The sequence below is a fragment of the Acanthochromis polyacanthus genome, chromosome 10, assembly GCF_021347895.1.
Source record: "Acanthochromis polyacanthus isolate Apoly-LR-REF ecotype Palm Island chromosome 10, KAUST_Apoly_ChrSc, whole genome shotgun sequence".
Taxonomy (NCBI): Eukaryota; Metazoa; Chordata; class Actinopteri; family Pomacentridae; genus Acanthochromis; species Acanthochromis polyacanthus.
This window is the reverse complement of record NC_067122.1, coordinates 22,810,291-22,831,749: the sequence shown is the minus strand read 5'-3', so window position 1 is coordinate 22,831,749 and position 21,459 is coordinate 22,810,291. Positions and strand designations below refer to the sequence as shown.

Genomic DNA, 21,459 nt, shown 5'->3' with positions numbered 1-21,459 from the left:
GTGATTGTGCTCGGTACGAAAGCACTTCTCTGACTCTGGTTGTAAAGACTGAGATGGGTTTTCTTTAAAGGATGGTGACTTGTAATGTTCAGAGTGTCAGGAACATTATTAAAAATGCGAGCAGCTGAGGTGTACATATGGGTGATCCTATTTATGAGATGTACAATATATTTATTTTCTACATATAAAGTATAAATGTAAATCTATATATTTATTTATTGCAAAGACTTTATTTTGTAATGAACTTGAAGTTATCTGGACTGCAGATTCTACTGAAATGACACCAAAAAAAGCAAACAAAAAAAAGAACTGCAATGAACATGACAATAAAATTGTCCTGCTATCGAGAACTCATTGTGAGAGACTATTTTTGCTTGGATTAAAGTCTGATGTATCAATTAAAACCAGATATATAATATATGTGAATGTTGGATGTCTTTCCTTTTATTTTCAGTCAATGCTAGCAGGGTGTGGCTACAAGTGGTGGTCTCATGATTAGCGGATTATATTTTGTATGGTTGCTCTAATGACTGGTGATCCATTTTTGTTTAAACACGATTCTTTGCAACGTAAAAAGTGCTTTTCTTTTGGACCAAAGGGATTTAGCTTTTGATGACGAACGATAGCACTACTGTTTATGCTGCTCTGTCATTAACATTAAACCTCAAATCTCTGAAAGCACTGCCCACATGGCATTTGGTCATGCTGTCTAAAAGTGAAGGAAAATCAGGTAAAGACACAGCAGATTCTTTCCCAGAGGACACACCCACGCAACTCCATTCCAGTTTGCCCTCATAAACCCCTTACCAAGTCAGGCTTACATTATCAACCAATGTGCACAGGCTCCCTCTGTCTCCATAAGATCTGAGTCAGCCTACATCCACCGTACAAAATCAGATTCCTTATGCAACTGGATCCCGACTCCTAATTGGCTTTACACATCAGCGTGGCTTAAGAGCAGTGATTGGCTGCTCATTGCAGGGGCCTCACAGGCTCTGTAGCATAGTCAGTCTGCAGTGGGTCTTTTCTATGGACAGAAACAGCTGCCTGCTGCACAGAGAACCAGCGGGGATGTGCCGCAAACCTGGAGTGGTGGTAATCTGGGGCTAAGAGGCGATGGGATCAACATTTCAACATCTGCAATAGTTGTAGTGTTTCTCCACTGGCAGATATCTGTAAGCTGTGAGAGCAAGCTCCCCTGGGGGGAGGGAATGGAAAAGTCAAAGACATGCAGGGGAAAACCCTGGCAGACTGAGAAATGAAAACAATACCGGGAGAGGGAAAAATAGATGAAAGATTGAAGGGAGAAGAGAGTGGGACAAAAGGCACTTAGTGCTGTGGGTGTGAAACACAGGGACGCTGTATCAGGAGGCATCAGCTATCCGTTCTCCAACTGTTAAAGGAACCGTTTAAATTTTTTGATTTTCGGTTAAGAAATTGTAAGACGATAGACACCAATGTCATATCATACGGATGGATAACTTGGCATGAAGGAGTGAACCAGCTGGATGAAGGTAAAATAAATCTGCTTCCTGAGAAGCTCACCAACAAACACTCCATTTAACCTTTTACAGAGACCAAAATATAAAAATAAAACACCATGGTTTTCCTGGAGGTGGTGTAGCTCATAGGCACAGTGACTCCACTGGTTGCCTGGCAAACAAGACTATTTATACCATACAAGCAGCTTCCCTGTTTCTAGTCCTGTGCTAAGCTAAGCTAAGCTAACCAGCTGTTGGCTGCAGCTTCAAATCTGCTGTAAACTTGAACAGCGTTAAACTGAACTCTTGGCAAGAAAGTGCATAAGCGTGATGAACAAAATACAGCTATTTCTACAGTTGTACACAGTCACAATTTGTTATTTATCGATTATTGGGTGTTTGTTATATTTTCATCATTCCCCATCCACTCTACTCATGTTCTGTTACCAGAAATAAATATTCCCCTTTATAAACACAGTCACTGGAAAACCACTAGTACTTCAGTTGTTAAATACAAATAGCTCAAACACGAGTTCCTCATCCTTTTGGTCACTTTATTAAATGTTATATTAAATACTTATCAAGATAATAGCAGATCAGATTCATGGCAAATCATGTTGGTGCATTTGCTAACATAAGAACATTCTTAGAGGAGGGCAAAAAAACCTGTCTACATTTATGAAATACACCTTGTGCAAACACAGGAGTCAACCAGAGACAACAGGTGTCTCTTCATGAGAAATGATCATATTCCTCATGTTTTAACAACTACACCAGTTTAAGCATTTAGAAGCAAGAATGTGCCAAAGTAGAATACAAGTAGTCTGGGGGCCGCCTGGTGAGAATACAGCGTCCAGGAGAGCATTTCTCACAAAGCAGAGGACTCAAATCAGCCAGATATAAGAAGATTTCCAGTCTTTACTCTTTCTGTCAACTCCATCTCGAAACAGATACTTCAAACTTTGAAAGACAAGTAACGTGTAAAGTTTTGGGCCCTGTGACACCGGGCTGAAGTGGCTGTGCTTTGTGAGACCCAGTAACTCACCCGGGCTCGGGATCAACACAAGTGGAACATAAACATATGAACAGGACGCACAGTGCTATGCTAGACAACACGTGACAATGAGAATGATGTTACAAAAAGGTCATAGGAACTGGCAGGCAGTTTTGAACAACACAAGCATTCCATTATGTTCAGCGACAACTAATGTAAACACGTAAAAGCATAATAGAAAAGATTCTGAACAAATTTTTACAGAGATTCTTTTAGGAAACGAATATAAGGCCTTACTTTTTTGTTTGTTTTTTTGTTGATTTATCAGTTCCTTCCATCCCCAAAAAGAGCAGGACTTGGCAGTACCACCTGCTGTCTGCTTTGCTAGCTAGTGATGGAGGAATCTACGGAGGCTAATAAGCATGTAAGAGCTTTACATCATAGAGTCCTGTCACCCACGACTCTGGTCCCACTCAGGTGTAGTTAGGCTTTTAAAACTGTATAAAAAACTGACTTTAAATAAGGAAACCCTTCTTAAGGTGGAAACAATACAATGCTGAACAGCATTGGGGGTAGAACCTGTCTTTAAATACATGAAAAATGAAGATATAGAACTTGAATAACATTAAGGCGGTATATACATGTTTTTTTCTGTTGAAATCCCTAACAGACCTTTCACACAGATTTTTATACATTATATTTCACCTTCTCTCAGTGAATTACAGAATAAAAGACTGAGCGTCTATCCCACTTGAGGCCCCAGTGGACAGCAGTCTAGTCAAAGAACTACTCCACCCTCGGTTTGGTGCGCCAGTTTATTTTGAGCTCTGAGGGGTCTCACAGTGTGTTACAGACAACTGGGCTTCGCTTGGACTGGGCCACTGGGAGCCAGCTAGACGAGTGGGGGGGGCGAGAAAGAGTCCTTCTGACCTACAAGCCCTTGGAGGGCCCAGGATTCTTGCCCATGCCTTGATGGGCGCTCATGCCGTGAAGCTGCTGGTAAATCCCAAGCAGGTCCATCTGGCTGAGCCCACTGCCTCCCATCATGCCGTTCTGCAGAGCCAGCTGGTTCAGGTAGCTGGCCTGGTTAGCCATGGCCAGCTGCTGCTCCTGCACCTTCCTGTTGGTAATCAGCTTCTGCACGAACATCATCAGCTGGACAAACACAGACAGAGGATTTTAAGCAACCACAAATACCTACACAGTTAAAGCACGACTAAGTAAAAAGAGTTCACAGATCAAAGCCACATGTGACGATAACAGACAAGACAAACAAAAGGTCAACTAGGGAAGAATTCATGAAAATAAACAACTGGAAGAAATCAGACAACATGGGAAATTAAAGAAAACACATGAATAGCCTGGATATTGAAAAACCTGTCATTATTCATGAACCATTTGTAACTAGTCGCTTACAATACTTGTAAAATAAGCCACGCCTTTCATTTCCTCAGATCTGGACTGACAGGACGACTCCGTGAGTTTCTGTTGTGAATCTATTATCCTGGATACATGTACCTGCATCCTCATCACTGCGTTCCCTGTCCTGTTTAGAAATCCAACACTACTGCTCACATCAGAGGTGCAGTCAAGGTTAAAGACTTCAAATGAAGCCTCATAGTTTTGTAGCTACAGACAGGCGAGACAGAATCAGCTCCATCAAAATAAAGGGTTAAATAATAGGAATAGAATTGTTGTCCTTTCTTGGTCTGACATCACTGAACTTGAATTCTACAACTTCCTGACTGTTATGAAGAGGGACTCAACAAATGCTTCCTCCTGCCTTCCATTGCTAACGGTGATTTATTTTCCAATATGTACACCATGTCCTTTAAGCACTTGGTGTGGCCCAGTTCTGCTATAATTTATATGTTAGAATTAAAAAGCCTTGCTGACTGCACAAACTGCCTTCATCAGTCACAGTGTCTTGCACACCATGCAGTTCTTACCGTCTGCTGCCTGGCGAGAACGTCCCTGTAAACGGCTTCCCTGCGCTTCAGCTCCAGCTCCACGGTGGCCTGTCGCCCCAGAGCCATCGCTTGGACCTGGCTCTCTGTGAGCGCCGGGTTCTCCTTCCACTGATGGGACAGGTGACGGTTCACACAGTCAATGAGTTTATGTTCAACGACAGAACACTGACTTACACGCTGATGTTTCACACTCACCACTGTGGCGATTGTATCTTCCAGTGATTCCCGTGCTAAAGTTTTCAGAGCATTTGTGGCTTCAATGACTTTCTGTCTTCCCTGGTTTATGAGGTCCTGAACCAAAAAAAGGGAAGAAAACAGAAAATATGAAAGAAGAGACAGGTGAGCGTCGCTTATTTACCTACTCTGACACCCCAGATGTAGACTGCAGGTATAAGCCTAACGTTTCCTCTGCATGTTTCATGAGGCATTCTCCAAAAGCTATCTGCAAACTGCCGTTTTCAAAATCCCTTTGGTGCAGAAAACTACAACATTCAAACTAGCAACCGAGATAGATGGCAAGCTTTGAATAGTGTAAAAAAAGTTTCTCCTTGTTTTTTTAGGGAATTACGGCCATTTGAATCCTCAGAACTTCAACTATCACCAATGAGTCTGAGAGGCATGTTATAAAAAAAAAAAAAAAAAAAAGATTACACCAGCCATCATTACTAAAATAAAAGTTATGAAATAAGATAAACAAACTTACAAACATTGCTGGATTTTCAACTTTCTGACAGTTGAACTAATCATGCATGACTAAGTTTCATTAGAAATAACAATAACCGAAGCTAAAAAGTAAAAGTAAATGGTCTGTATTTATATAGCGCTTTACATTATAGGTCACATTCACCCATTCACACACTGATGGCAGAAGCTGCCATGCAAGGCGCTAACCACAACCCACCAGGAGCAATTAGGGGTTTGGTGTCTTGTTCAGGGACACCTCGAGCACGACGGGGCGAGGATCGAACCGGCAACCCTTCGGTTGCAAGACAGCCACTCTACCCACTGAGCCATGCCGCCCCATGTAAGAGGTATATTGCCTCAAAATCACTTTATGTTAGAAGTTTTAGATAAAAATTTACCTAAAACTGTCTACTCCCAGCACAAACAAGAAGTCATGACTGATTCGGCGGCTTTAATGTTTGTTTTTTCTTATTTTTTTCTTAACGATCCATTGCATAATTTTGCTATGCTGGTGAAACACATTTTTCAGTTCTCTAGACTTCTAGTTATGGTCTGTTCTGTTTCCACAGAGGAAGACTTTACATTGCCCTGAAACTTTAGTCCACTGTCAGTAAAATTGCGACAGAAGAGTAAAAACAAAAAACCCAAAAACTACTTTGCTACACTACTGCCGTCATGTAACACATAGATTATCTTCAACCTGTATTCATCAATATTTATAAGATTAGCACTAAATAAAATGAGTGATGTCGAAAGGCCTCACTCATAGTGAAACCCGCACTGAATTATATCCACCTGTGCAGCTTCACAGAAATTCTTTTAAGCTCATTATTTTGTTTTTACAGCCTGCATATTTACTGTATTGTTCAGTCTCACCACTTCCAGCAACTACTAACAAAAAAAGCTGTAACTGATTAACTCTTCCCAGCACCGAATAGCAGACAGATAAAGTTAGCGGCTAGCTGATGAACGCCAAACAAATGCTAGACTTACATTCATCAAGTGACCAGAAACAGGATTCAAAATAAACACTAAATCCTAGCTCTGTTTGTGCTGAATGTGAAGGAAACAAAAAAAAAAACTACTTTGATTTTGACCTCTAAAATCTGTCGTCTGCCAGGTTCTGCAGAGTGTTTGCGTACAAGGACACTGCTGGAACAACTTCACATGCGATACTTACAAGAATTTATGAAAGCGTGCAACATTTTTACACTCATTAGACTTTCTCACTGAAAAACTGCCTCTTGGATCTTTTGCCCTCTCCCTCAGCCGCTGTGTAATAATAGCCGCTGCCCCAGACGTGGCGCATTATGAACTGCTAGATGGAGGGGCAGGCCAGAGCGGGGCTTGTCCACTACTAGACTGTTGTCACAATTAGCAGTGGGGTCTGAGGAATGTGGGGCGCTGTGCCGTGGGGGGAAGGAGGTGGGAGGAGTGTGAGGCTGCAGAGGGGCATGTGGAGCTCATTACGTACCTCCAGCTGCTGGTTGCTCATGGAGGCCAAAGCCGCCATGTTGTAGGAGAAGTAGCTGGAGGTGCCCATGTCCGCATGAGCGTACGCTGACTGGTAGTTGGACCTCATGGACAAACCCTGAGAGATAAAAGGCAGAGAAAGAGACAGAGGAGGAAGAGGCCAATTAGACTGGTGTTAAGAGCCACCAGGGGCATGATGGGAGCGTCTGTAAACAATCAGAGGCTGGACCGGCTCTTTGCTTCATGTTCAGTCGTCTTGACACCGAGCTTTTTATGTCTTCACATATTTAACTTGTTTCATGAGCAAAAAGTTGTCCTTTTTCAGCGAGCTCCTGTTGTACTAACTGCACGTCTAAGAGTAGTGACCTGAGGTAAACAGTCTTGTCCCAGTAAAGGCCAGCAGGATGCCGATGTTTGTATGTAATTGAGTCTCTGCTGCAGATGGTTTTCCCGTGCCCTGTAATCTGGCCATCCGGTATGTAGGAGTGGGTGGGTGGGTGTGTGTGTGTGTGTGTGTGTGTGTGTGTGTGTGTGTGTGTGTGTGTGTGTGTGTGTGTGTGTGTGTGTGTGTGTGTGTGTGTGTGTGTGTGTGTGTGTGTGTTGAGGGCCAGTGGGGGTCTTTGGACGTGGTCACAGACAGGTGTGCAAACCTAAACAGTACAAAACCTCACAACAACCACAAAACCACAACACACATGAACCTACACAAACACGCGCTTCACTTTTGCTGTTACACAAGCAGCCACGTTTGAACTTCAGCTGCATCCTGAGTCGCCCTGCAGCTTTCACACACCTTTCAGACAGACAGAGACACAAAATCTAGACTTGACTTCATTTCCAAAATTCTGCGCCTGAAATCTGAATTTATGACATGAGGCTCTCTGCACAAAGCTGAAGTCATCCCAGTGAGACCAAAAGGCTCTTGAGTTCAACTTCATTTTGGGCACCTGATCACGTTCTCGGTTTTTCCCATTTCCTGACTTGCAAATCTGATATTCATGCACATAGCTTTTCCTGGCCACCACCGGCCAACTCTTAAGTTGTGAAGACATTAGCAGAGGTTCGGTTACGTTCCAGTTGTTTCTCCAACAAAGCACAGAGTACACAACATGACACTGAACAGCCTCTTGGGGATGAAAGCGGCTATTTCTGCATCTTTACTGAAAGGCTGATTGCTGTGATGTGAATGCAATTGAAATCCTCACACTTGACCTCAGCGCCACTGTTTTTCCTGCGACGGGGAACCCTCTGTTCTCTAGAAAAGCAGAAGAGCTCTGAGGGGAAAAGCCGCTTAAGACACAGAGGGCAGAGGAGGGAGAGTGTGTTGGAAAAATAATCATTAGAGTGAATTAGAATCTAGGATTACACGGAGGGGGAGAAGAGACCTGCTCCTGCTCTCTTACAACATCACCCCCCCCCCCATACACTTCTCCAAATAAACCCTGCTAATTGCCCCACAAGTAAGGAGTGGGAAGAGCAGACAACTGTGTATGTGCGTGCAGAGGAGGAGTCCCTAATGCTCTGTGGACCCACATACTTGCAGCAAGTAGCAATGACACTGCTTAGACAGCCTCAGTGATTTGTAAAGCAGATCGCTAGCCTGATGGTGGGCCAAAATGACCATCACCGGAGGAAGGGGAGGCCCTGTCATCTGCTTAGTCTAGGTGATGAAAGGATTATACAGATCCAACACCAACTCACACATCTTGACAAACCAAAGTGGGGCCTCGCTTAGCTCACCTTGCACTTTGATGTCAGTGCTTAGGAGAATGATGGACACGAGGGCCGAGTACTGCATGTGTGCGCTTTTGACTTTGGATCTGGATGCGTGCGTTGCTCGTTGCCTACCTTTTTCTCTGCTTCGTATTCGGCCCATGCAGCCTTGCGATCCTCCTCACTCAGGGCTTCTTCCTCCTTGTGGTCCAGCAGGGAGTCGTGTTCATGGTAACACACGATATGGTCCTTACTGTTCTGCAGAATCTCAGCCAGGATTAGATCCTGCAGAAGAAAACCAAAATAGATTGGGTAACAGTGATCATTAGAGGGGAGAAGAGCTGACTCTGGAGGTTCTGGAGGAGAACCCACTGGCCTCCTGAGTATTAAAGGTGGCTCCATATTCAGACCGAGAGCACAGTTTTGTTCTTTACCATATCTAGACTGGAATCTGATTGCACTTATTACAAAAGATTTAACCTAATGAACACATGTAGATATTTGCAGATAAAACAGATGCATCTCAAACATTCTGTGAGCTGTATGTCTTTTTTTTTTAAAATAAGATCTCTTACTCTAACTGCTATTTCAATTTATCCAACCCCCCCCCCAAGACTGTCACGAATTTATTACATTGAAAACTAATTTTGCCAAATACCTGGGTGGACAGAAATCCTTTCATAAAATCATCTTTTTTATAGCTTTTTGGGCTCTTTTGTCTTTACTCAGCAGGCACCAGCAGAGAGATGACAGAACCACTAAGCCACCAAGATGCCCCTAAGTTATCTCTTATGTCCCTGACAACACAGTTTATTTACTTGCATTAAAGCGACAAGATCGTTCTTTGGTCTGTTGCTTGCCATTTGGAAAATATATTGGGAAACCACAGAGCCGCTTAGCATGTGTTTCAAACATGAAACAATACAAATAGGTCAGCAAGGTCTGCACACACACAATCCCAGCCACATCTCTCACAAAAACAATGTAGACAGTCAGTTCCAACAACAAAATAAATACATAAATAATTTGAGCCTTTTTTTTGGGACTTTCATTTCCATGGCTACATTGTTATTGAAAACACTACCTGAGAAAAATTAGGAGAGTTGGACGAGGCTGCGCTCACACAAACATGGTTTGAATTACTCTCTGCAGCACGTTTGCTTTTCTTTGTCTCGACTTAGCTTTACATTAAACTGGAACTTTGCAATCTGGGAACAACGTCATACAGAAGTTGCATCATTAACCTCCACGTGGGCCAATTCACAGAGGGGCTCTGCTCTCCTCTGCAATTCTCTGTCTCCCTTTGAACACTGACAACGGGTGTGAAGGTGCAAACAAAATTAATCATAGATGTCGCTGGCATTAGGGAGCGGGAAGAAAAAGCAAAACTGGAACATCAAACTATGAAATTAAGCAGTGATTGCAAACCTGTACTGGATAAACTGAAAATAAACATCAGACCAGACTGAGTGAAACTAGATCCATCAAAGGGGGAGAAATGACCTGCAAAAAAAACTATACTAGACGTCTGTTTTAGGCCTCCACAACTGCAGAGAGTGACAGAAAAGGTGGCGGAAAAGACGTACAATCGGACTGCGAGCTTCTCACCCGCACACAACACAGCCTCCAACACTTAGACACTGGACCCAATTGTGCTCTTCATTGACATGTGTTTATGTTTCCCAGCCATCACACTCAATCAGGACAAACCAGGCCACCCCTGAACTACCAGACATTTCGGAGCAGCGGCACAGCCAGCGATTCAACCGCTGCTTTACTCTCTAATTAGGACAGGAAAGAACACAAGAGCCTGTGGGCCTGACGTGGATAAAAGAAACCCATCGTGGTTCGTTCTGCTCAAATAGGTGAGCACAGGGTCAAACAAAGGTCACAGTCAAAGCCACCACAGACACTCACATTGGTGTTAATGTAGATGCAACATGTGTGTGTTAAGGCTGCGACATTTGACGGGTTTGGAAACAAAATGTGACTCGGCGGTAACAGTAAAGCTGGTTCCAGTGGACACTCAGGGGTTATTCTGGGCCTGTTGTCACAGTCCTCATAAAAAAAAATCTCTAAGTTTAAACAGATCGAACAGGATTGTTGTCAAGACACTGACAACTAGAGGCAACAAGCACAAAGCCCACAACAGCAGCAGGTACAAACAGACACTGTCCCACACTGAAATCACTTTGCTAAAGAAAGATAAGAATTATTTTCTTTATTCTGCTACTAAAGTTTAAACCATTTCGGGAACACCGCTGCAATCTGTTGAGCATGTAGACAGCGAGTGGTGTTTTTATTCAAATGCATGAAAGAGGAGCATTTCTGACTGTCGACCGGGTAACGGGTCAGTGGAGCTGCAGGTCAAATGACAGCACAGACATTCCCAATGGAACACAGTGCATTCTGGGATACCCAAGTAATCCCCACCAGCAATGGCTCAGGGGTGGTCCGGTCCATCTCCCGTTCCTGGTGCGCTCTGTGTGTCCTGAGGCAGCACTAATGATTGTAGGTAACCTGACCTACGCTATTGTCATCCTTATGGAGCTGCATGGGGAAGCCTATCACTTTACTGCAGGCGGAAAGAGAAAACGAAAAAAAAAAAATGCTGGGTGGGCAGGTGCTCAGATCGGATAAATCATTAAACAAAACCTGGATGTTTGTTCCCTATGAGGAAAAATACGTGGAGCACAGTGAACATTTGTAAAAAGTGACATTTGGCATCAGTGTGTGTTCAGATGCAATAATGGAGGCAGTAAGCCTTAAATCCAGACAATCTCAGGATTTTTTTTTTTCAGTTTAGACAGAACAATTTTGGTCGTTTTGGTTCTAAACAACACTTTTGTGCAGAAAATGCCTTTTCTTAACATGGGGTCTTTAAATGCGACATCAATATAAAGCAAGTTCTGAACTGGAAGTGTTTACTTCAGCTGACTGTTAAAGAAAGCAAAGAAAGTCTGCAAGTTTGTGTGTAGGAATTGATATGCTTATCAAGCAGGGCATCCAGCATCCATTGCATTTACCACTGTATGAAAACCTTCCCGTTCTTTCCACTGAGAGAACGATTTATGCCCCCTTTAAGCAAAGTTCTAGTACATGTGTATATTATGGAAACTGCTATCTTACCAGCAGTCCACCAATGATGTAAAGCAGTTTTCAAACACGGCAGCTCTCACATCACAGAGATGAAAACTTGGGAGTCCACATAAGTGGGCCTCATGGAGGTTTTACTACTTGGCACAAGCGCCTATATGTACTTTACCAATAGATTTTAGGTGGCGCTTAACTGTAAAAGGTATGATGCAGTTAAACTCTCGCCGGCATTAATACGCAGGATTTTTGCTCACGTTATCAGATACTTTCACAAACCGAGAACATTCTCAACCATGTTAACCCAATTTCCTGCAGCCTAAACGGCCAATAATGTGTTGACAATGTGTTAACCATGCTTCTACAGTCTCAGCAATATTTTATTTCTGTCAGTAAACCTCCACTTAACTGAGAAAAACATCACGCAAGAGGCATGAACTGTGCAGGAGAGATGACAGTTGGGGAGAAGGACAGGAAAGGAAAACAGACAGTTGATTTTAGTCCAGCGCACACACAAAAAAAGAGAACGGAATGAACTAAAACAAAAAGAGAGAGAAAGTTAAGAGTAAAGCAATCACTGAAAATGGCTGAAATGGTAAAGTGACAGAAATTCTTTTGAGCATTTGAATGTCTTCAAATGGCTGTGTCTGCCAGAAACTGCTTTTGACGCACAGGTGCATTAACCATAGCAACCAAGGGGGCCAAGACAGGATCCCGACAGCAGGAATGCAAGCGTCTGAGATATTTGTAATACCTAAACATAGCCAGTCAAAACTCTCTCTGGCCCCGCTGCACACCAATGATACACATAACTCTACCGGCCTGCTCTAAACAGTTTCTCTGCAGAAATGCACTTAACTATGGGCGCTGTGCCTGCCGACATCAGGAGGCCACCCCTGCCCTCAGAACCACGTTGTCTTTACACCCTCCGGGGCCAGCATACAAGTCAAAGGGTTTATCTAGCTGTCAGTCAATTAACAAAGAAACAAAATCATGCATGTCACAAAGGGCTAAAAAAAGACAATAAACATACCGCATTCCTATAAAAACAAGCCTCAGCTAGCAGCAGTAGGGGGGTCTATTTCTACAAGAGTGAGCCGGAGATGGGGGAGGTCAGGAGGGATCCAAAAGGAGTCAATGAGAGAGTGATGGCACAAGTGTACTGGGAGGAAAAAACAAAGTCACACAATTTGAGCTCCCTTGCCAATATTGGCTTATCACAGACACGTCGATCAGTACGGGGGTGCATACTGTCATGGGTATGTATTTTTGTACGGTTTGTCTGCAGCAACATGTAGCAGAGCGCACATCACAGCTGAGCCGACATTCGTGCAGAGTCAAGCAGTGTCGTCATGGTAAATTACAACTAGTTTGTGAAATTTATTGCTGGAAAATTAAACAACCTAATTATCCAACTATCTAGTTAGAATATTATTATAAAAATCCAGAAAAAGATGGGAATCAGATTCTTGAACCAGAGGCGACAGGCAGACTTTGCACCATGTTTGTTTAGGCTGCAAAGTGCACAAGTGAAGACAGTGTTGCTCATTTAAAATTCATTAATTAGCTTAACTGTCCAGCTGTTTTGCTACATCAGTGGAATAGTCAGACTAGAGTTGAAGAGTTGAGAATGGAGGGTGTCCATGTGAGACTCTCCTGCAGGTTTTGAACTTGTCTCTTTTTACACATCTATCTGTGAGTTTATCTGTACAACCAAGTGTAATGCTATGAAGGACTATGAGACCAGGCTGACTAAAAATGTGCACCTTTGTCATCACATTTCCTACTACTAACTATCAACAATTCTTCCTTCCATTGTGGTCAAATAAAAGGGGAAAACCAGCTCTTTTCAAGCGCACTGAGAATACACACATGTCCATTTTGCGATGCGGCCCTGGATGTTCGAAGCCAATGTAACATCAAACGAAAAACATGCCTGTCACTAAGCAACAAACAGTAAAGGCCTCTCTCTAAAATCATCAACTACAGAGAAAGATTCATCAGACAAGAGGCAGATACATGTGCATTCATAGATAGCCTCAAACCAGAACCTGCCACCAGTGAGGGTCAAGGATGCCTCTTTGCTTTTTCCTCACTTGGAATAACTCGTTTCTTGGCGTTACTATCATTAGTGCTCCCTTCACCTGCAAAACAACAAGCTCAGGCATGTTTTCTGAAAGCTGGCAAAAAGCATTTTGGGAACCATAAGAAACCATTTATCTCAGTAGAAACAGACAGAATTATCTGAAGGTGGTTTCACACACATGAAAATATATTTAAAACACTTCCAGCATAAAATAACTCCTGTATTCCACTGAGTATTTTCAAGTAAGGATTTTCCTTTAAGGTCAGAGTGACTTCCTACACATAATGAGACAAGCATGGCGTGGTTTATTGCTCCAGTCTGCTTCTATCTATACAGCAGTTGAAGCGCCGTCAGCCTAACGACCACTGCAGCCATCACCTGCTGAGAGCCGGTACATTGAGGCACGCCTCCAGCATGCCAGCTTGACCGACGGTACCCAGTGCCGCTACATTTGCAGACAACGCTGTAGAGTTGTATAAAAATTGTCCAAAGACTACCACAGTAACTTCTAACTCCACAAGTTGTAGCATGTTGGATGGGAGAGTGTGATGAACAGGAAGCTGGTAAGAGCGTCTCAGGGTGGGTGGGTGCGGAGTCAAACGCTCCTGTCTGGGCTGCAAGGGCCTTCTTTGTCATTAGCGGGAAGTGCGCCTGCTTCCTTTGTCTCCAATTAGTTTTTCTGAAGAGCAGAGAGACATCCTTAAGAGAGGGGTTTAAATAATGACCCTTCATCATGCAGGGGAGGCCAGAGGGAAAAAAGAAAAACAACTTTACTGAGTTCGCTTTGAACATTTGGAGGCAGAGTGGCGAGTCATGGCAACAGATGGTCGCGTTGATCATGGGGCAAAGACGACGTGGTGTAACGTCGGATGGGGGAGAGAGTGGGAACATGAGTAAAGATAAGGAGGAGATGAGGGCAGTACTGAAATAACCATTGTGTGATATAAACAGGGAGAGAACATAAAGGGGGGCTAAAAAGGAGTTAGGTCAGCATGACAGCAAAGAAAGGGAAAATCTGTTGTTCCCTATAATAAGGCTTTCCACAAGCTACAGATGAGACAAAAATCAGGCTTCTTGAGCACAATTTTCAGTCTGAGTTTTAAAGTAATGTGCCCTCTCTGGCTACGATAACAGCTCTGCCCAGAAGGAAGAAAGCACTGATGCACATTAGTATTGTAATATCAGGTTTTGTGATAGTGTATGATTTTCCACAACATTACTGATTGCAGAAAATTGCGCAACAAACAAAAGTAGTTCTATGCTGGAGGCTACTGGAACTGTGATAAATGTAAATGCAGATCCCACTGTTCATATTTCCATGCATCCAATCGGTTTACTTCGATTTAATGTAAATGGTTCTGTTTCATTCATGCTGCCAATCGTCCTAAAAAATATTGCTGTGCTTACTGTATCGCAATACAACAATTGCAGCACACAGCTCTGCTTTCGTGTATAAAGACTTGAAAAGAAAAGTACAAAAGTCTGTCTTTTGTGGCTCGAACCTTCTACCTTCTGTGCAAAGCGTTGGCTGAAAGTGACGGAGGGTGTCTGACTCATCTTCACATCATTCCAGACGGCAAATTCCTTCCATAATACTGCAGTCCTGCTGCCACATCATAGTTAACCCCCTGGCCAAAACAGGTCGGCTTGTTAAAGAGCTTGTCAGCCTCTCCGTCTTTAATACTGTGTCACATAAATGTCACTGCGCTCATTAAAGATCATACACATCCAACACGCCGCAGCTCAATGAACACATCTTTCCCCTTCAAATCTCCAACTGTGCTCCACTATGGTCCAAGTAGGCTACTCCTGATTTAGAGGAATATGGAAGGTGAGAGCAATGATAGCAGCTGTCCACTGACACTCACACGGTGCTCTACCTGTTGATGCTCATTAAGACAATACCAATAACTGTTTTGAGATTGCTTTAATTAAAAAAAAGGCAACTTATTTTCCATAAAGGTGCACTGACAGGGCTCTTGACTGTCCAATGAAAGAGTAAGTGGGCTGGATATACAGTGTTTCTTTTACCCATTCTGTTTACGGATCTCTGCAGAGTAACCCAGGTCAACCAAAACAAAGAGGTAAAACCACTTGAGAAAAGGACCTGAATAAACCCAGAAACTGCAAAAAGCAACGGAGTGGGGGAGGAAGGGAGTAATTCAAAGATCAACAGAGAAGTAAAAGAAATCAAGGGATGAATGAAAAAAGAAAAGTGGAGCGCAGGTTTATAGGAGGGCAGCAGCAGTGTTGCAATGAGAAGACTATTTAGTAAATAGCAGTAAACAGACAGATCTGTGCAGCTGTGCTGGGTTGGATGGCCTATGTAAGGGCTGTGTGTTCTTATTAAACCCCAGGGTTCCCAAATAGTGACACAGCACCTGCATTAAAAAGAGAAGAGGGCGAGTGCAGGATTATGAAAGGAAACAAGAAGAAATAGAAAGATCCCACAAAGGGCAAACACGATACAAGCTGGCACTGTGTCTAAATAACAGTTTATCACTGAAGTGCTAAACTTCAAAACGAAAAACATACTACTGGCTACAAGTTTGGAAAAACAAGCTTGGCATTTAAAATGGCACTCTGTGCCATGTTTGTTGAAAGAAAAAAAGACCATTTTACTACTGTTAATAGGTTTCAGCCTGCTTTTCTGCATTTCCTTCAGGGATCAGTCTAAAGAAAACCATGAAAGCTCAGTCAAAGCCCAATTACATGTCTGATTTATCCAAAATATAATTTCTAAAAAGATGCGTGGCTCAGCATGGAAGCATACTTTGCATTCTGAATAGATACAGACAGTATAAACATGTTTACCTTTGGGAGCATGGGTGTGGCTTTCTTGCTCTTCTTCCCTGAAGGATCATCCAGCAAGTCCGGCTCAAATGTGTAGAGTTCAGCCAGCTCATTCATAGTAAAATGCCTCTCAATCTGCTGCTGGTCCACGACTCGGAATGAAAGAGATTGTTTGGTAACCTGCCGCTCATAAATCTTCTCCTCCATTGTACCCTGAAAGAGGAGTATGAAATAAGATGACAGAAAGAACATGCAGAGGTTTACTTAAACATCATGTGTCCCAGGAGTGAACAGTGCCGGTCATGCATTAGTAATGCAGGAAACGCTCACTGAGGCAGATCAGATTCAGGGCAGATGTGACAGTAGACGATTCAGCTCGAGTACAACATAGAAATTTTGCTACATTTGACAAAAAAGAAACACAAAATGATCCCACTAAAACACTGCTGTTTGTCAAACCATCCATTGAGTTGTACGGAAATACTGACAAGGTACCAATTTTTAAAACTCTGTCTGTCAAAACACTTACTCACTTTAGTGAGGGTTTTCAGTAGGTATGCCACGATTTATGTCACCTGTTTTGCCCTGCACTGCTTTTAGATTGCAATGGTTCGAATTTTACATCTTTAGAACATACAGCGCCCTCCATAAATATTGGCAGCCTGGTTAAGATGTGTTGAAAGCCCTAAAATAATTTCAATTTTTATTGCAGAAGCATGCTCTCACACTGAAAATTGTTGAAAAATGTATTATAGCAGAAGATTAGGTGCTGTTTTGTTGGCGAAAGGGGGTTGTACAAAGTTAGTCAGTGGTGCTAATTGTGGCACACATGAGTTGATGTAAAAGAATTATTTCTTAATGTGTGATTTTTTTCCCCACTGAATAAATGCACTTGAATTAAAGGTTAGATTTTCCTCTTTTTTCCTCCCTTTGTGGTCGTATATTATTTAGAAACAAAAACTGAATTTATTAGAAGCTAAAGAACACATCTTAACCAGGGGTGCCAATAATTATGGAGGGCACTTTATATGTGAATATTTAAAAAAAAAGAAGCTCACCTGGGCAAGGAACCTGTAGACATAGACGGTCTTAACCTGGCCAAAGCGATAGACCCTGAAGATACTCTGGATGTCGTAGGAGGGGTTCCAGGAGGCATCGAAGATGATGACCCTGTTGGCTGCCACCAAGTTGATGCCAAGTGAACCAGCTCGTGTCGAAATCAGAAACAAACGACCTCTGTGTAAGAAAATGACATCATTAAGTACTATGCATTTCAGATTATTTATGTCCAGCAATACTTTTGTTGTGTTTGGTGTAGTATTAGAGGAATTAGATTTCAAGATATTTAGAAAATTTGATCTCGGCTTGTTTTCCACTACAGGAACTCCCAGGATGTTTTAGGTCAGCTTGCATGTTTGTGTTCTGTAGAATTTCTTCTAGGATGATTTTGAGGTGATAAAATAGTACCCGTTCCTGGCTACTGTGGAATGGGGCTCAATATTGATTGGTTATACGTGGAACAAGCACTAGTATACAAAAAAAAACTTGTTAGTGGACACAAGTTGAATTCTATAGGTACAATGTGTAGGCCTCGAACAAGCTCCACTACTGAGTTCAATCCACTGTCATTGCTGTTTTGGTGAGCTGTGAATTGACATCATGGTCAAAACTGTAAAAAAATAAAATAAAATAAAAATAAATCACCTTCCTGGAATCAGACAGGCCAAGTAGGGGGTGGTTTTGGTAAATGTTTGCCCCACCTTGCACATGCCCGGAGCTCCTGCAGTGGAAAAGCACCTGCAGTTTTGTACTTCTTGAGACAGCGTAGGTACATCACCTTGTGTTACTGGTATCATTAAACTCCTCAGCCCACTTCTTCCTGGTGGTGGCATTGGTGGAGCCGTCCAGGCGATAGTAGTCAATGTTCCTGAACCACTTGCCCTCACCTTCACAAACACATCACAGTTTAAATATCTGCTTCGCTATTCTTTTTCAACATCTACACTCCACAAAGATCTTCAAAAGCACACATGTCACCATCAACTAGGCTTTTTCCTTGTCAGGAGGACTTAGTTTGGGTATTAGCAGACAGCAGATAGATGGCTGTGTTGGTTAGGGGCCAGCCGTGTTTAGCCTTCAAGATGGCCAGCCCCCCCTCACCAGCCTTCATAACCAACATTTCAGTATGTTTCCAATTACGGCACTGTGATCTTTTCATTACAAATTACAAACCCTTGAGCAAACATTTTTTGCGGAATAAAAAGTCAAGGTCTAATCATTTTCAAAATGAAAGCAAAAACAGCTGCTGAAGTTTAATTAGGAACATGACCTTACACCAGCGGCAATGTGCATGTGTGTCTGTGTGTGTTTAAGGGTAATAGGCACACCAGCTTGTACAAAAATACATGTTGCATGTGGGCCGAGACTAACCTCTGCATCTGCATGAAAACACTCCAAACATTTCCAAAGTCAACTTTTTTTTTTAAACATCTCACACCAAGTTTGGTCAGGTTGAAAAGTACATAGCAAAAACAACAAAAATGAACCTTTTTATGTACAACAATGAGATTCCTCAATCTCTGTAGCTGGCCTATATTAATAAACATCCCTTGGTAACTCCAGCACACCATGAAATAAAGGCAAGAGTTTGAAATCATAACATTAAGAAGGAAGCTGGTTATGACCAAGCATAGGGTCAGTAACTGAAGGTTAACTGGCACATAAGTGCAGCGTAGTGAGCATGTCTGTGTACCAAAAAGATACCTTTGTATGGAGACACTTTGTCTTCATCTTTGGCTCTGCAGGAAAGCTCGAGGAAATCCTCAATCAGGTCCAGGGAGATGAGAGACTGACTGAACACCAACCTGAGGACAAAGCAAACAATACACTAATCTCACATCTGAGATTAACCAAAACAATTCCCAACAACACTCCAAATCAACAGATAACCATCAATGGTTTTACTTGCACATATTGCAGATGTACTTACACTTTGTCATCCACTTCCTCTGCCATACGCAGGATCTCAAAGAGAAGTGAAATTTTCCCAGAGTGCTCCACAATCTCAGCATCGGCTTCAGTAACAAACTCCTTGTGCCAGTCTGGAGTGGGACTCCCTGGTGCAGAGCCAGAGGGTCGAGCTGCTGTTGATGCACAAAGTTACAGATTAGTCTCCATGAAGTCAAAACAGTCTCACAACAACAAGTCTGTAACAAACACACTGAGCCTCCAAAGCTGAGCTTCACCATTACGTCTGTCTGCTATGACAGCTACAGTGTGTGAGAGAATGATCCAAGATGTTTCTGTTTTATTTTGTTTCTCATCTGCTCAATATTGGAAGCTCATAATGCTTCCTAACCTTTATACATTTTGTTATTCAAACAGCTTTTTTTTTTTACTGAACATTACAGACGTTAAGATACAACATCTATAAAACAGAGCATAAAGGAAGGCAAAGGCAGCTCAACTTTTCACTCCGCCAAGGAAGGCGGTGGAGTTATGTGGCAATCTGTGTACGTTTGTCCTTCTGTGAATCTGTCTGTACAACATCACTCAGAAACAAATTCGGATGAAATTTTCAGGGAAGGTCAGAAATGACAAGGACCACCTCACTAGATTTTGGCAGTGATGCGATGAAGGAATTGTGGAAGATTTATGTATCATTGAGAGATAGCGGCATGATGTCACTGTAACTGTGACAACAAGTGAACGCTACATCAGCTGCCTGCTGATGATCACATGATTGCGATTCTACTACAAATCAGTCGAGACTTATCCGTCGGAAATGATACAAATAACAATTGATTAAACTGTGGAGGTGTTTCCGAGTCCCATCAACTCCCACCGCCTGCTACATATTTAGGTCACACAATACAGTATCTGTACATAGCGTACACATGCACAACACATGCCTGTGCTAAGGGCAAAATAAGTTTTTATCAAAGACTTCAACTGTTGAAAATGATACAAACACTGAGCAGTTTTTGCATAGTACTGCACTCTCTAAGGGCTTTTCTTGTTTTCGTTTTTTTATTTGGCCAGCAAAAGGGATTTGCTTGTGTCAGGGGTGTGGTGAATGCATCCAGCTGAAAACCAGCTTTACCACTGATGAAATTATCTTCAACCAATCGGAATGACAAAAACTAAACACAAAGTCAGTCCAAAATTTCAACAATTCTGCATGGCTTCTTACTATTACCATCTAAAACTAATCCTTTAATGTGCAACTTTTGCCCAACTTCTGCCACAGTCAGTTTTGTGATCCAGTAACAAAAACTTGAATGAAAGTTTCTAAAAGAGCACACATTCAGAATCAATGCACGCATAACAAACTTACGTTCTTCAACAACAACCTCTGGTCTGTTTCGACCCTCTCCATTCCTGCCGCGAGAGCTGCTGTTCCACTCTTTGATGACTTCCAAATCATCACTGTCAGAGTCATCAGATCCCTTCTTTTTTCCTTTTCCTTGTTTCTTTTTCCTATTGGAGGGAAGAACGGCAGAATAGACGGGGTCAGCGAGTGTAACAGATGAAAGAGAGGACAGTTAAATGAGGTCATATCTATATAAACGTGGACATAAAAGAGGTGAATCTGACTTTACTTTTTGCCTTCTCGTCCTCAGAGGTCAAACTCATGGAAGATTCGTCCGTTTCTGAAGCGATGAATTCGTCCATACTGTCCTCGTCGAAGAAACCCTGCAACAGTGCGCTTGTGTGAGGATCAGTGATATAGGCCAACCAAACACAGAGCTGGATCACAGGCAGCAGAAATGATGCATAAGGGGAAAAATTCTGCTGCAGTGGCAATATGTGTGTTGTTCTCCCCCGGTGCATGACCTGTTAGCAGCAGGTTTCTTTTGTTTTCCCACAGTGAGTGTGATTTGTGCTAATGTATTCCCAGTTTTTGAGGTAGTGTTTAGTGTGGTTTAGTCTCGTCTTCCCCAGCCCTACCCTGTTTTCTTTACTGATGTAGTCCAGCTGAAGGCACCAGGGATGGGTCCAGATTCTGCTGAGCATCTGGAAATCCTGGAAGAGTTTGGTCCCCGCTCTGCCCCGGCCCCCCTCCAAAGCATTCCCCACACCTGCACGCAAGGGAAAGAGTATGAGGTGGAAGATGGATGTGTGTTTGCTTTGCGTACCTGACAGCATGCTCTCAATCTCTTCGTACATACA

General features: G+C 42.7%; 1 protein-coding gene across 1 annotated transcript in view; it reads right to left on the bottom strand.

Annotated features, from left to right (window-relative positions):
* Positions 1 to 2,021: 2,021 nt before the first annotated feature.
* The window catches only part of atrx (ATRX chromatin remodeler), a 33,858-nt gene continuing 14,420 nt past the window's right edge, over positions 2,022 to 21,459 (bottom strand). The window contains exons 22-34 of the mRNA XM_051954443.1: positions 21,238 to 21,368; positions 20,884 to 20,982; positions 20,624 to 20,759; positions 19,277 to 19,427; positions 19,051 to 19,151; positions 18,125 to 18,233; positions 17,346 to 17,523; positions 16,309 to 16,500; positions 8,451 to 8,600; positions 6,604 to 6,720; positions 4,641 to 4,736; positions 4,425 to 4,553; positions 2,022 to 3,630 (exon numbers count right to left, since the gene is read on the bottom strand). Of these exons, the coding sequence (XP_051810403.1) occupies positions 3,406 to 3,630; positions 4,425 to 4,553; positions 4,641 to 4,736; positions 6,604 to 6,720; positions 8,451 to 8,600; positions 16,309 to 16,500; positions 17,346 to 17,523; positions 18,125 to 18,233; positions 19,051 to 19,151; positions 19,277 to 19,427; positions 20,624 to 20,759; positions 20,884 to 20,982; positions 21,238 to 21,368 (1,814 nt within the window). The 3' untranslated portion in view covers positions 2,022 to 3,405. The remainder of the gene's footprint in view (positions 3,631 to 4,424; positions 4,554 to 4,640; positions 4,737 to 6,603; positions 6,721 to 8,450; positions 8,601 to 16,308; positions 16,501 to 17,345; positions 17,524 to 18,124; positions 18,234 to 19,050; positions 19,152 to 19,276; positions 19,428 to 20,623; positions 20,760 to 20,883; positions 20,983 to 21,237; positions 21,369 to 21,459) is intronic.